The 16,307-nt window shown below is 35.4% G+C and overlaps 1 protein-coding gene across 3 annotated transcripts in view; it reads left to right on the plus strand.

Annotated features, from left to right (window-relative positions):
- LOC112822475 (signal recognition particle subunit SRP54) overlaps positions 1-16,307 on the plus strand; it is a 65,712-nt gene that overhangs the window by 7,222 nt on the left and 42,183 nt on the right. For 2 of the 3 annotated variants that reach the window (XM_073895085.1, XM_025870169.2), the window contains exons 2-7: positions 3,228-3,338; positions 6,953-7,044; positions 8,180-8,264; positions 11,726-11,830; positions 13,339-13,405; positions 13,486-13,543. In XM_073895085.1, coding sequence (XP_073751186.1) covers positions 3,261-3,338; positions 6,953-7,044; positions 8,180-8,264; positions 11,726-11,830; positions 13,339-13,405; positions 13,486-13,543 — 485 coding nt within the window. In that variant the 5' untranslated portion in view covers positions 3,228-3,260. Of the gene's footprint in view, positions 1-1,236; positions 1,367-3,227; positions 3,339-6,952; positions 7,045-8,179; positions 8,265-11,725; positions 11,831-13,338; positions 13,406-13,485; positions 13,544-16,307 lie in introns of those variants that run through there. The other variant, XM_073895083.1, reaches the window with a different exon arrangement.

The following is a 16,307-nucleotide window of genomic DNA, read 5'->3' on the forward strand; positions in this document are numbered from 1 at the left end:
AAAAGTCCCTGCCTGCATGCAGCTTACATTTCAGTTGGGGGATATTATAGACCACAAACAATATAAGTAAATCATTTTATTTGGTAATGGGACAATGAGAAAAAATAGAGGAAAGGGGAATTCTGATTTTAAACAAGTGATTAGGGAAGGCCTTATTGAGAAACTGCATCTAGACATCAATCTGAAGGAGATGAGGCAGGGAGCTGTCTTCCCCTTGTCAGCCAGGGGGAGATCATGCCAGCCAGTACAAAGGCCCTGAGGTAGAAATATGCAGCATCAACAGTAAGGAGGTCAATGTGATTAAAATGGAGTGTGTGTATTTGGGAGTGTCTTACAGTCCATTTTGCATTTTGAGGACTACCTCTGCATGAAATAGGAAGTCATTGAGGTTTTGAGGAGAATTCTAATACCAGAGTTTTCAAGAACACATCCTTAGAAATTGCGCAGATAATACTTTATAAATAAAAGGTATTATTAGATATCATTATTCCTCCACTGAAATGTAAGTTTTTATAATCAGGCAAATAATTAAAAAATGTGCTGCCAATAAATACTTACATGAGGAAAAATGTATTAGAAAACTTCACAGAAGCTTTTTTAGTTTAAAAGATCTGTCTACAGGGAGCCTGGGTGGCTCAGATGGTTAAGCGTCTGCCTTTGGCTCAGGTCATGATCCCAGGGTCCTGGGATCGAGCCCCACATTGGGCTCCCTGCTCAGTGGGGAGCCTGCTTCTCCCTCTCCCTCTGCCTCTTCCCCTGCTCATGCTCTCTGTCTCTCTATCTCTGTCTCAAATGAATAAATAAAATCTTAAAAAAAAAGGAAGAAAAAGACGGTCTACATGGGAAGATAGGTTTATTTTTAAGATTTAACTAATATAGCTTTTTAAAATGGAGGATGAGGGGCACCTAGGTGGCTCAGTCGGTTAAGCGTCTGCCTTCGGCTCAGGTCATGATTCCAGGGTCCTGGGATCGAGTCCCACATCGGGCTCCCTGCTCTGTGGGGAGCCTGCTTCTCCCTCTCCCTCTGCCTGCTTCTCTGCCTACTTGTGTTCTCTATCTCTCTGTCAAATAAATAAAATCTTTAAACAAAATAAAAAAAATAAAATGGAGGATGATGTGTTTATGACATGATCTCTAAAAAAGTAAATTGTGGTGTCATAATTAGGATTGTATCACTCTTGGTAACACAGTGGTAAAATAGATGAACTGAAACATCTGACTCTTATTTTTTACCTCAGGAATATTTACTTAAGCAATAATAATTTAATATAATGAGTATGGGATAAGAAACATAAATAAAAAGTGCTGGATCTTGTCTGTGAAGTAGTTGGTCTTTCAGGTGAAGTAACCATGTAAATAGTTTACGGTAAGCACATTTTTTTCAATTCCATCAAGTGTTGGTAGTAATTTTTTAGGTTCTAAATTACCTAGTTTTACCTGAGTGGAAGTGTAGTGTTTAATTTAGAGCTCAACCTGGAATATCTCTTTGCCAGTGATAGGTCCTTGAGTGCATTTCCTTTCCTGCTTCTTTTGACTCCCCTCATCTCTTCGTTCTCTATGTTGAATGAGTCAGCAATTTTGTCCTTCTGTTTCTCTTATTTTTAATCTCCTTATACTCTCTTTATAGGAATCTAGTCTAGATTATCTCGGTTGCTAAATTAGATTAGATTAACTCCGAAGAGTTAACTAAAATAGTTGGAACACTGAGCTTTTCTGCCGATTTTCCTTCTACCAGACAATTGATACTTCTTAACTTGGTTTCAGAGCTCTTTACAACCTCTATTTCAGAGCTCTTTACAACCGCTGTTCTGACTAGAATATTTTATTTACTGTCTCCCAAATAATGCATACTTAATAATCTCTAAGTCCACACATAATGCATATGTAATGTATAGTATGTCCCAAGCTTTTCTAGGTCTCCATTTCTGCTCATGCCTATCATCTTCTTCCAGTTCCTTTTTGTCTTCTTCTCTGCCTGTCCACGTTCTACTTATATTCAGGATCAAATTCATATTCCAGCTTCTCTGTAAAGCTTGTTCTATCTACTTGAGCCTGTTTTTTCTTCCTTTGAATTTTTACGGAAATAATCATTGACAGTTGATCATAAAGTTTTATTGCTAGCTTTGAACTAGTTCTTTACTGGTATTAGTCAAGGGTCTCCACAGAAACAGAACAATAGGATGTGTGTGTATGTATATATACACACATATATAAAAAGAACTTTATTATAAGGAATTGGCTCATGTCATCACGGAGGCTGACAAGTCCCAAGATCCTCCAGCTTGGCAAGTTGGAGACCCAGGACTGCTGAGTGAGTGGTGTAGTTCCATTTCAAAGGCTGGCAGGCTTGCGACCCAGGAAGAGCTGATGTTTCATTTGAGCCTGAAGGTAGGAAAAAGCCGATGTCCCAGTTTGAAGGGAGTCAGGCAAAAGGAATTCTCCTAATATTTATTTTGCTGCACATTCATGTGTCTTGTCTTGCCAGTTAGTGGATAAGCAACTTGAGGCCAGGGACTACCTGTCCTATTGCTTGCTTACCACCCATGAGTCCTTGCATGGTCTAACGACTTAGGTGTAGTAGGTGCATCTACATACTTTATAAAATCGTAACATTTTATTGCGGAAAGGGCCTTTGAGCTTATTTTGTTATAGAGTTGGGGAATCAAGAACAGCTTTAAAATAGGAAAGTTAGTAATATACCCCTTTCCTTGGGTGTTAGAAGAATAAGACGAGCTAACGTAATGTGTGTGAAAAGTGAAGTGTCTTATTAATTAAACCTTTTTTTTCCCTTTGACTTAGAGCATGAATCAAGATAGTTTACAGAGTCCTTTAATGTGGTAAATTGAACAGTAGTTCTGAGTGGAGATTTCACATTTTTCCTTCTCTTATTATATTCACATGTATGTCCAAAATGTCCGTATTCACATGTGTGTCCAGATTTGAGATTATATCATCATTTCCTCAAAGCATATTACCTGATATGTTAAATTTGCCGATTTGTATAGACTATTCCAATTAGGTATTCAAACATAAGGCATCATAATCAAGGGGTAGCTTTAGCTTTTGGGCATACCTATATTGAGGCTGCAGGTTGAGGCTATGGAAGTTGAAGTTGTAGAATCTAAACACTACTTTAATTTGAACTAAATACTCTTCTTTAGAAGTCCTCAATTAGGGGAACTGGTATTATTTTTCAAATGTTTTTATTTAATGTTTTTCCTTCTTAGATTTTCTTGTAATCACATCTTAAAGCCTTCAAGATGGTACTAGCAGACCTTGGAAGAAAAATAACATCAGCATTACGCTCATTGAGCAATGCCACCATTATCAATGAAGAGGTATGTATAATGTGTGAAATATATATGATTGCACATCATTACTAGCATCAGGGAGATGAATTATTACTAATCTCTATGTTTATATTTGTTTTGTTGTAGATTTAATAACTGTAGATAAAAATTTAAAACTGGATATACTAGATGGTGTTTTCTATTGAGTTGACCCTCTTACTATTTAACTTTCTGTAAAGAATTATAAAAAAGGAAACAAAAAAACCCCAAATCTTAACGAACATGTAAAAATGACATTTGTTTGTTTTGAAAATGGCTCAGATCTGAAGACATAGGCCCAAAACTTCAGTGTCCTGCTTCTTTCTTCCTGGGGAGGCACGTGTGCATCTCACCTTTCTCTCCACTTTGATTTAGCGTTCTCGTAAAAGGCTAGTATTTTCATGTTGTCTACTTTGATTTTCTCTGAAATCCTCACTCAGTTTTTGTTTTTTAGATTTTGTAAGCTGACTCTTTATATGGTATCTGAAATACTCTTTCTCCTGGCTTTCTTGTTTTAAGTTAAAAATATTTCTTTCTCAGGCAGCCCTCCCAGGTCCCCTCCCTCCTCGGGAGCTTTATACTGTCACTTTGCTATCACTCAATAAACCTTTGCTGCCCACCAAAAAAAAAAAAATTCTGTCATTTCTCCCCCCCAAAACTTGTATCTTAATGATTTATCAATTGAAGAAGATGAGAGCCCACAAGTATACTTTATATTTTGTGGTACCATTGGGAGAGTACTGAATTTGGTTTTAGAAGACCTTGTTTAGCAACCTACTTAGTAGCTTGTGATAGAAATTTGGGCAAGTCAACTTCAGATTCCTTAATGTATAAAATGAGAAAACAATATTTACCTTACAAGATGGTTTTAAGGATCAAATGAAATAATAGATAAAAAGTACTTTCTAGGGGCACCTGGGTGGCTCAGTCAGTTAAGCATGTGACTCTTGATTTCCGCTCAGGTCATGATGTTGGGTTTGTGAGATCGAACCCCAAGTTAGGGTCTATGCTGGGCATGGGGCCTGCTTGGGATTCTCTCTCTCCCTCTGCCCCTCCCCACTCCTCTCTCTCCTTCTCTTTCTAAGAAAAAAAAAAGTACTTTCTAACTTGGAGGTTTGAAAAGAAAATTTTTTTTTGAACTTAAAAAAAATTTATCCAGTGTAGTTAATAGTTAATATAAGTGCTTTATTAGTTTCAGGTGTACAATACAGTGATTCACCAGTTCTGTACGCTACTCAGTGCTCACTGAAAAAAAAAATCTAATGCAGAATTTGCTATCAATACTTTAATTAGCTAATGGAATTAAATAATTTTGGGGCCATCTTTGAGTTTAGCTAGTGCAGGCTCTCAGTTAACAGCAACAGAAAGTCAGTTCCACATATTTATCCAAAAAGCCAGGATTAGTATCTTTTTTCTAATTCCTCATCCAGGGCTTTTTCTAATAATTATTATTAAATGATAAATCATAACTTAAATCATTGTGTAGTCTTTGGAATTCAGAATAAATAAAACAATAGCCGTTCAAACAGTTTTCCCCTTTGTGTAACCCTTACGCAGTTTATGTTTATAGTAGAGAAAAAAGAAGCCAGGGAGAAGAGCTTGGTGGGAAGTAGAGTAACAGCTGTTGCTTGAATTGGCAACTTCTCTGCTCTTAGTACTATGTTGCTAGGGAATTAACAAGAAGAAATCCCTCTAATGAAAGATCAGTTCCATTTTTATCAGACTCCTTTAATGAGAGGTAGATCTGATAAGCCTCTGTAGGATGTATGAAGTGAGTTGAAGATGGGAATTATTCAAGAAATATTCCATGGCCCATTTTTTTTTTTAAGATTTTATTTTTGGGGTGCCTGGGTGGCTCAGCTGGTTAAGTGTCTGCCTTTGGCTCAGGTCATGATCCCAGGGTCCTGGGATCGAGCCCCATGTCGTCGGGCTCGCTACTCAGTGGGAAGCCTGCTTCTCCCTCCTCTGCCCCTCCCCCGGCTTGTGCTCTCTCTCTCTCTTTTTCTCAACTAAATAAAATCTTAAAAAAAAAAAAAAGATTTTATTTTTGAGTAATCTCTACACCCAGTGTGGGGCTTGAACTTATAACCCGGAGATCAGGAGTCATATGCTGTAACTGACTGAGCCAGCCAGGTGCCCCAGGGCCTACATTTTTGCAGGCTTTTTGCTGGCACCAGGGATATAGCAGTGACAAAACAGACTAAAATCCCCGCCCTCATGGAGCTTACAGTTTAGTGTGTAAACACTTACTTACCTGAGCAACAAAAGCCTCATCTTTTTTTTAAGACTTTGTAGTTTATGACCTTTTAACCACAGTACCTTGTAACTCAGCAAATACGTGATGATAGTGAGTTATTAATGGAGGATAGTTTTCTTTTCAACTTTCTTCCTCTGCTGTGAGTGGAAATAGTAAGACTGCTAGGTCAGACCAGGTCATTTTCTTTTGTTGCATTTTCTTCCTGGTAGTCCAGTTAAGCAGATATTGTGAATATAAAGTGTTGTGTATCAGCAACAGAAGGTGTTCAATGGCAACATCAATTGTGTAGTAACTTTCTTTGGCTTGCATATTGTCTTTACTATGGTTACTTTAATATAGGAATAAAATTGTGATAATTACTACTTGGTTGAATAAAACTAAATAGAATATCTTTTTTTTTTAATTATTACAGCATTTTACTTACCAGTAATTAACATTAATTACACTTACATAGAATTTTTTTTCCATGTGCCGAATGATTTACTTTTTCTTTTCTTACTGAAGTTTAATTGACATATATATAACATTATATTAGTTTCAGGTATACAACATAATGATTTGATATTTGTATATATTGTAAATGATCACAGTAAGTCTAGTTAACATCCATCACCATGCATAGTTACAGAAATTTTTTTCTTCTGATGAGAACTTTTAAGATTTACTCTCAGAAACTTCAAAAATAAATAATAGAGTATTATAAACTGTAGTTACCGCATATATATTACATCCCCATGACTTATTTTTGTAACTGGAAGCTTGTACCTTTTGACCATCTTTCTTTTTTTTTTTAATTAACATATAATGTATTATTTGTTTCAGGGGTAAAGGTCTGTGATTCATCAGTCTTACACAACACCCACCGCTCACCACAACACATACTCTCCCCAGTGTCCATCACCCAGCCACCCCATCCCTCCCACCCCCCTCCACTCCAGCAACCCTCAGTTTGTTTCCTGAGATTAAGAGTCTCTTATGGTTTGTCTCCCTCTCTGGTTTCGTCGTGTTTCATTTTTTCCTCTTCCCTGATGATCTTCTGCTTTGTCTCTTCTGCGTATCAGTGAGATCATATAATTGCCTTTCTCTGATTGACTTATTTCGCTTAGCATAATACCCTCTAGTTCAATCCACATCGTTGCCAATGGCAAGATTTCAACTAAATGGAGTATCTTATTTTGATAAAATGATTAGACATTTGCTAAGATTACCTCTCTGAGGCTAATTGAAAAACTTTTTTTTTTCTCTTACAGTGTAGTATTGTTTTTATTAAGCTATGGTAGTATATGATGATTGATCAGCCATTGTTTTTATACGATTGAAATGACACACTGGGAGTGTTCAATTTTTATGTATTATTTATTTGCAGGTATTAAATGCTATGCTAAAAGAAGTATGTACAGCATTATTGGAAGCAGATGTTAATATTAAACTAGTGAAGCAACTAAGAGAAAATGTTAAGTAAGTTAAATTAATCAGGTAAAAAACAGGCAAACTAAATTGAGTTTACCGAGATGAAGAACTAACTCGAAAAGTCTGCTATATCATGAAACATTTCTGCTATACAGCATTTGAAAAGAGTAGAACTCATATGTTGCAAGATTGCATTGATAGTGTGTTTCCATAATGATGTTTCAAAGAATAAACTACATGTGGCTTTCATTTAATTATGGATTTCTTCCCATTTTACTACTCCTTTATTTGGATGGATTCAATCATGCACAGTATAGTATTTTAATATAAAAGCCTTTTAACAGTTCTTCATAGAAAAGTGGTGCCATTTTATCCTCTTCAGGCTTAAGATGACATTAATCAGCCTCCTTCATTATTGGAGAATTGGATTCGTTCTTGTTCTCCTTTTGGTTTTTCTGTCCATATTTGAATGAAGGAGTAATGTGTGTTGTCTCAGTTATTGTGTTCTTTGGGAGAGGCACTGACTGGGGCAGGGCACATAGAATAATACAGGCACCTCAATTAACTGTTTGAATCCTAGCCCTTGTCATGTTCAGGCCATTTCTCCTTTTCATATTGTTAAACTGGGCAGTAAATGTAGAACCGGCATTTAAACATTTAGAACTAGAGAAAGCAGTCCTATTTTCTGCTCTATGTAAAAATGTATAAAATATGCACGCTGTAAAAATAAATAAAATTGGGCGCCTGGTTAAGCGACTGCCTTCGGCTCAGGTCATGATCCTGGAGTCCCGGGTTCGAGTCCTGCATTGGCCTCCCTGCTCGGCAGGGAGTCTGCTTCTCCCTCTGACCCTCTTACCTCTCGTGCTCTCTATCTCTCATTCTCTCTCTCTCAAATAAATAAATAAAATCTTTAAAACATTAAAATAAATAAAATTAATACTTTGCAGTGATATGAATTCAAAAGAAAGCCTTGAAAAACTAACCACGGTCTTGTATCTAATATTTCATGGTAAATTCTTTATGATATAGACTTATGAGTCTATAGTAATTATATACATACTAATCAGAAGACTATTAATGTGAATGATTGAATATTTTTACATGTTTTTGGAGCAGAAACTTTTTTTCAGAGTGTCTTAACTGACTTTTCTCTCTCCTACCCACAAAAACCATCATCATGAAGGTCTGCTATTGATCTTGAAGAGATGGCATCTGGTCTTAACAAAAGAAAAATGATTCAGCACGCTGTATTTAAAGAACTTGTGAAGGTAAAAGTATATCAGGACTGTGCTGTGGTTCTCCATAGAGTCCAGTGGATAAAAATACATTAGCACTGCAAACAGGAATACTATTTCAGAATACTTTTTAACGTTTTTATAGAATATTCATCTCTATTAAAAATATTAATTGAAGGATTATTAACTTTTCTAAAGGGGCCTATTTTTATTATAGACTTTTCTGAATACAAAGTTCTGAGTATAGATATGAAAGGCTAGTACTGTTCCTGCAAAAATTCCCAAAGCCAGGTTACAAAAAGTAAAACTTCCCTACAGATTAATTGATGGAAGGGCCTCTCTTGAGTTTATCCTCTTTAATATCAGGTTTTGCCTATTGAAGGTCCTACTTTTGTATGGAAAGTCACTCTTGAGAAGTGTTCTTTTCTGAACTGTTCATTGTGTCCAGAATTCCCTTTGAAAAGACCAAATATCCTGACTCTTGCCTAGATTTTATTTTGCAAGTAGTAAATATAGCCTATTGCCTTGTATCGCCTTAGAACTGATATTGCTGCTATGGTCATGAAAATTATGGTGAAAATCTTAGAGCTTTAAAAAATATGTATGGGTCCAATGGTAGGGGGAAAAAAGGAAGGAACTAAAAAAAATTTTTTTAGAGGAACAGATGTCTGCTAGTGGTCTTCTAGTATTTTTCCATTTATTGTGTGAATAGTTTCATTTACTCCTTTGGTTTCAGCAGAGCTGGATTGGTACTTTGCAAAAGTCTAGTATCTCAGATGGTTATAGCATTCCATGTAGTCTTGTAGACTAATTAATAAAAAAAAGAAATTCAGACCTAAAAGAGGTCAGAGAATTTTCCAGTCCTACTTCTCAGTTTGCAGTTGAGAAAAATGAGACAGCTAGTTAGTGGCAGACACAGGTCTGATCTCCAAACTCCTTGTAGGACTCCTCACGTTATTTCCAGTTTGCTTTTCATCTGTCTCCTGGGGTCAGTGCAGGGTGAGTGAAAATTTCTGTTTTTAGGGTTTGGCATCTGTAGGCAATTCTGGTGCATTAACTGCTTTGTTAAGAAGTATTTATTGAGTACCTAATTTATTCTAGGCAATAGGTCAGATGCTGCTGATAGAGATAATTTAGACTGGTCCCTATACTCAGAAGTTTATTGTCTGGAGCAGTGATATACAAAGCAAGGTCAAAACTTTTCATAATAATACTAAGACATTATTTGCCTTTTTTATTGTTTGATATTTGCAGCAGTAGTGCAAAAGCAATGGTGGGTAAAATTCCCTAACATGAATCAAGGCAGTAGTACCAAACTATACTAGTAGTCATTGTACTCTTTACTACTACACACTTGCAGGGGGTGGAAAAAGCCTTTTTTATTTAAGAATGCCCTTGATGGAGCAGTAGAAGTTATTAGTTGTATTAAATCTTAACTCCTGAGTATATACATCTTTGTACGATTTTGTGGGATGAAATGGGAAGTATACAGAAAGCTCTTTTGCTGCATACTGAAATTTGATGGTTGGCTTGAGGAAGGTACATGTGTGATTATTTGATTGCAAGCTGAACTAGCTGCTTTCATAAAACACCATTTTTATGTCAACTAACAACAGACAGATAATCTGTGGTAATTCAGACTTGAATTAAGATTTTCAAGTAAAGTGAGCCTGTCACTATAAGGCGAATAAGTAACAATATTGTGGCCAGTGGTAAAATTGAGCTTTCCAGTGAAAACTAAAAACTTGTATCTCCACCATGAGTTTGACAGGATCCCAGTACATTTCTGATGAGATCAGTAATGATATAATAATTTTTTTTGATGTTGTGTAGTGAAATGTGTCAGTGACTAATATATGACGTTATAAAATCATGCACCAGCATAAGATACATTCAAAGTGCAAGGTAGAATAACAGATTTTAATGTAATGGAGTATGAAGTTTATATGGTTTCAGATTCTACATTGCAACTCATCTTAAAAACTACTATAATTATAAAGGAGTCCTGACACTGAAAAGTACTGCTGTTCTAGGGCGCAGGAGGAATAGAAGTTAGATTTATAAAATAGTCACTAAAATGCATATGTTCCAAATTTAGGTTCATAGAGAGCTGAGTGCTTCTGCTGTGAGATATGGAGACCGGAGGTGAATATAGGGTAGTATGAGTGTCTGAAAAGATCTAGGAGGAGGGAGAGTGGATTTACGTTTAAGATAGATTGTGACTATTTCAGAAGTTTCCTTAAGGCTAGGCCTGTGCCTGGAAAAGAGATAACAAAATGTGTTCTCTTTTCCTTCCTTTGTTACCACATGGCTTTCCTTGAAATTCAGGTATAATACGGACTATGTGATCTTTATGGTATTGTCTCACATGGGCTTTGCAAACTTTCTCCTAAGGACTAGATAGTTTAGGCCTGTGGGCCATATGATTTCTGTCACAGCTACCCTGCTCTGCTGTTGTAGCACAAAACAGTAAATGAATGGGCTTGGTGATGTTCCATAAAAACTTTATTCACACAGAGTTTGCTGGTCTCCGATCTAGGGCATTAACTGTAATTATGGAGATACATGCTTCCAGCTGTAAACAACTGACTTGCAAAGGAATTGTTTTTTAAAATGAACTTTAAAAAGTCCTCATGCTTATCAGTTTGGGGGCTATCCATATATGAACCTTAATTTCCCACTGACTCATGAAATTGGTGATTATTTTTTACTAGCCCTCTAAATATAAAAGCTTCATAGAACAGTAGGTGTTTGGCATTGGAGGATTTGACATCTGACTGACCTGGAAAATCTTTCACATATGATTTGTAATTTTGCTCATACATAAGCATTTATTTAAACTCAACATGAAGATAAGTGTTGTCCCAATATGGCAGCTACTAGCCCCATGTAGTAATTGAGCACTTGTAATGTAGTTAGTCCACATTGAGATGTGCTCTGAGTTTGAAAAAGATGCCAAATTTGAAGACCTCATATGAGAAAAGGGAATATAAAATATCTCATTAATTTTTAAATATAGATTACATGTTGAAATGATAGCATTTTAATATATTGGGTTAAATAAAGTATTGAAATTAATATCACTTATTTTCACTTTCTTTAATGTCACTACTAGCAATTTAAAAGTTCATATGCGGCCTGCACATATATTTTTATATTTCTGCAGTGCTGATGTAGATTGCTCCTTTGGCTCAAACTTGATCTCACTGTTCACACTCCTGCTTATTCTAAAAAAAATGTCTTGAGAGCCTTTCTCTGCATTGGTTTGGGAGTATAGGCTTGCTTATGACTTTGCAATGCATTATTTTATATTCTTAAATTTCACTATGTGTGTACTCAGGGAAATAGTAAATTTGTATTAGAATGGTAGGATTATTGTTGCCTTTTATACTAAAATGTCTTTAAATTATTTTTACAATTTAGAAGTTGTGGAGAGAGGGGTTTTGGGTGTAAGCATATGTTAACCTGATTTTATCTTTATTTTTGGTACCTAGCTTGTAGACCCTGGAGTTAAAGCATGGACACCCACTAAAGGAAAACAGAATGTGATCATGTTTGTTGGATTGCAAGGGAGTGGTAAAACAACAACATGTTCAAAGGTAAATTATACATGGGGCGCCTGGGTGGCTCAGTTGGTTAAGCGACTGCCTTCAGCTCAGGTCATGATCCTGGAGTCCCGGGATCGAGTCCCGCATAGGGCTCCCCGCTCAGTGGGGCGTCTGCTTCTCCCTCTGACCCTTCCCCCTCTCATGCTCTCTCTCTCTCAAATAAATAAATAAAACAAAATTAAAAAAAGGTAAATTATACTTAGTCTTAAAAAAAAAGCCCTGGAGAAGATATGTTTGTATAAATCAAGTTTTATGTTAAAGCCAGGCTAGTATTGTTGCTTTACAATTTTGTGTTACTCAATATATCTATTATGTTTTTGTAATAGCTTTTTGTACGATAAGAAAGAATCCCAGAGTCTCCCTTGTGGTTGATTTTTGTCAGAATGGTAGACTTTTATATAACTATGCTATTTCTTTTACCAAAGAGACTGTCCTATCGATACTTTAAGGAAGTGAGGATATGATTTTTGGAGAAGAGAACATGGAAAGTTTACCTTATCTCCGATGGTTCAAGGCTCCCTTTTAATAGTGTCCCACCCAACATAACCTAGATCTTCATTTTACATATCCTTCTACTAATTTTTAATTCATTGCTTTCTCCAGAATTGGGTGCCTCAAGTTTGTTACCAGATTTTGTTTCACAAGCCTCAATTATGTTATAGTCTAGAAAAAAAAGAGAAAAAGATTATTTCTTAGAGGGCTATGTTACTGTTTTTGCTTAATTAACATTAATAGTAGTAACATTTTTCACTATGGTCATGTATTGCTTGATCATTTTATATCCTTTGAATGTTACTGGATGGCAGTTAGAATTTAAACTCTTTAGCAGATTTGCTGTATTCAAGATGTAATAATAGGGGCACCTGGGTGACTCAATCAGTTGAGTGTCCGACTCTGGATTTCCACTCAGGGCATGATCTCAGGGTCATGAGATTGAGCCCCGTGTCAGGCTCTGCCTGTGTGTGACACCAAAGACACACAATGGAATATTATTCAGCCATAAAAAGAATGAAATCTTGCCATTTGCTACGACATGGATGGAATATTATGCTAAGTGAAATAAGTCAGAGGAAGACAAACACCATATGATTTCACTCATATGTGGAATTTAAGAAACAAAATGAGCAAAGGGGGGGATGGAGAGAGACACAAACCAAGAAACAGACTCTTAATTATAGAGAACAAACTCTGATGGTTACCAGAGGGGAGGTGGGTAGGGGAGGGGTTAAATAGGGATTAAGAAGGGCACTTGCTGTGATGAGCACCAGGTGATGCATGGAAGTGTTGAATCACTATATTGTACCCCTGGAACTAGTGTAATACTATTTGTTAACTAACTGGAATTCAAACAAAAACTTAAAATAATGTAATAATACTACTTTCAGGAGAATATGGGCAGTTTTACTTTAATCTTTAAATAACAAGGGTAAACAAAAAAAATTATGTGTATAATAATTTGTAGTTATTGATATTGTATTTTTTAAACGTTCTTTTCCCAGTTAGCATATTATTACCAGAGGAAAGGTTGGAAGACCTGTTTGATATGTGCAGACACATTCAGAGCAGGTAATGTGTTGAAATTTGAAAACTGTTCTCTGTAATTTTTATTTTCAAGTTTGAGGACTCGTTAACTCTTTATCTTACAGGAGCTTTTGACCAACTAAAACAGAATGCTACCAAAGCAAGAATTCCATTCTATGGAAGGTAGGTTTCTGGTTTTTATTTCGATAACTCCCTCGTGTGTCTCATCTTGTCTGAGTTTTTATTTTATGCTACCTGGTCACGTTTTAATATTTACTTAGAAGTTTAAATCTTCCCGGAACAAAGTGGGGGGTATAATTAATAAATTGCTATCTTTTATTATTATAACATGACTCTTCTGATCCAGCCTGATAGATCAGAGTAGACATTGTTTAGTTTATAATCTGCCTGTACTTATCATCCTGCCTTGTATGTTTTCTCACTTACTTCCCTATTCCTATTATTTCTTTTAAGACCTATCTGAAGCATTCCTTGATTAAACACACTGGTGAATTCCATACTACCTATTTCTTTAATACATAATTTTAAAAAGTTTGTGTTTGATCATCCTAAAGTAGTATATAATTTATAATTATCTCAGACAGAGATTCTCATCATTGTGGTCTTTCATTTGATATAGTAGTTCAATTAGGAGTTTATACATGTTAGAATGATTAATGAAAAGAATCAAGTCTAGATTGAATTTAGGACTTTTTCAGGTGATAGCATTTTTCTTAACATTGTTAATATAATTGGTTTCTTAGAAAGGAAGTTAAAAGAAGCTAAAATTTGAGGTAATTTAATGAATGATATCGTTTTGTTAGTCATTGCCTTCTACTTTTTGGCTGGCCAGAAATGCTAATGAACTTTGGCTTACCCTATATTCTTTATTTAAAATTTTTTTCTTTTAGTTTTTTTATGATTTCTAATAGGTAGATTAAAGAATAATGTTAGGAATTTTATTTTTAGGATACGAACTGTTTCTAATACAGATTTAAAAATCAAGGGATAAGAAAATATCAAGTGATAATAAACAGTTGTATCCTTAGGCTTCAAAATTTGTAAATAATTTAGCTGATAATGAACTATTGGCCGAAGCCAGAGCCTCTTAAAACAGTATTCTCAATACCATTTATTAAATAATTTCTCCTTGCTCATGTAAATTTAAGAAACATAATACATGTATGGAGTAAAGTATTAGTGATCATTGTTTCCTCTGGGAAGACTGAAGGGAGTGGGACTGAGGAAGAATTTGAACTGTATCTCTGCTGTTAAATTTACATATTGGCATCTGTTTTAGGGGGTGGTATATACAGGACCGTTTGTTATATTATCATTTGTTCTTTTTTTTTTTTTAAATTGCTTAAAATTTTTAAAGAAGTGAAAGCACTAAACGGTTTCACTTCCCAGTTTTTAGCACATCCACCTGTGCTTTTTTCAGTGTCACTACAAACGAAAACACAGATATAGATAGGTAATTTTAAATTGAAATGGAGTCTACATTGTTGTGATAATGTTGTGATAATGGTTATATGTAAATTTGTCAAAACTCATCAAAATGAACACTTAAAATAGTGCATCTTACTGTATATCAGTAGACCACTATAGAGTTGATTACAAATGGGATCTTATGACAAGATTGTGGTTACTCCTGGGAGGGAGTGTGGTGCTGGTTATGTTGTTTCTTGATCTGGGTGTGTTTACTTTGTGAAAATCCACTGAGTTTACAATTTGTGCAACTTTTCTATATAAATGTACTTCAGCAACACATTTATAAAAAAATGGGATCTTAATGATTCTGGAATAGACCATATACTGTTTAAGGTAATTCTTTTTTATGACATCATTGCAATTCCATTGTATACTTGTATATGATCATATTTCTTTGTACATTTATAAATTTTAATTGTTTTTTAGCATATTTAAAAATATCTGGTAATGCTAATCTCTTTTTTACCAACGTTCTCTTGCCTAGTCTCACCTGCTTATTTTCCTAGATTAAATTTTAAAATTCCTTATTAAGTTCCAAAATCTCCTTAAATTTTGGTTAGAACTACATTGAAACCAATTAACTCAGTGGAGAACTGACACCTTTACTATATTTGTATTGTTCAGTTTGAGAACTTTCTATGTCATTTTTGCTTTAAAAATTTATGTCCTTAACTATAGTAATTTTCTTCATTTAAATCTCACACATTTTCTTATTAAATGCCTTCCTATCTGATTATTATTGTTCATTTAGGGGGAAAACTTATTTTAACATACGTCTTTTCATTTGACAGCATTGATCTGTATAAAAAGTTGCCACTTCTGGGGCGCCTGGGTGGCTCAGTCGTTAAGCATCTGCCTTTGGCTCAGGTCATGATCCCAGGGTCCTGGGATCGAGCCCCGCTTTGGGCTCCTTGCTCCGCAGGAAGCCTGCTTCTCCCTCTCCCACTCCCCCTGCTTGTGTTCCCTCTCGCTGTGTCTCTTTCAAATAAATAAATAAAATCTTAAAAAAAAAAAGTTGCCACTTCTGAAAACAGTGCAGATTAAAATGCGATTTCACTTCTTGATTTTCAAGTTGAAAAGATTTTTGAGGATTGTGAAAATGTGGTTATATTAGGAATGAAATTAAACTTTTATGGAAGACATTTTCCTTTTAGAAACCAAAAGCTTACCCATTAAATGTAATAACATTCATATTGTAGGAGTCCCAGAAGAAGAGAGAGAAAAGGGGGGCAGAAAATTTATTTGAGGTAATAATAGCTGAAAACTTTCCTAATCTGGGGAAGGAAACAGACATCCAAATCTTGGAGGCCCAGGGAACTCCCATCAAAATCAACAAAAAAGAAACCAAAAGCCTAAATTATCAGATCATTTCAAGCTGTAGGAGTATGTCATAACAATTCAAAGAAACAACATTATGGACTCTTTATTTTGACTGTATTTTTAATACTAAGAAATT

This window comes from Callorhinus ursinus, unplaced genomic scaffold, assembly GCF_003265705.2.
Source record: "Callorhinus ursinus isolate GAN/ISIS: 27379988/994484 unplaced genomic scaffold, GSC_fseal_2.0 scaffold8, whole genome shotgun sequence".
NCBI lineage: Eukaryota > Metazoa > Chordata > Mammalia > Carnivora > Otariidae > Callorhinus > Callorhinus ursinus.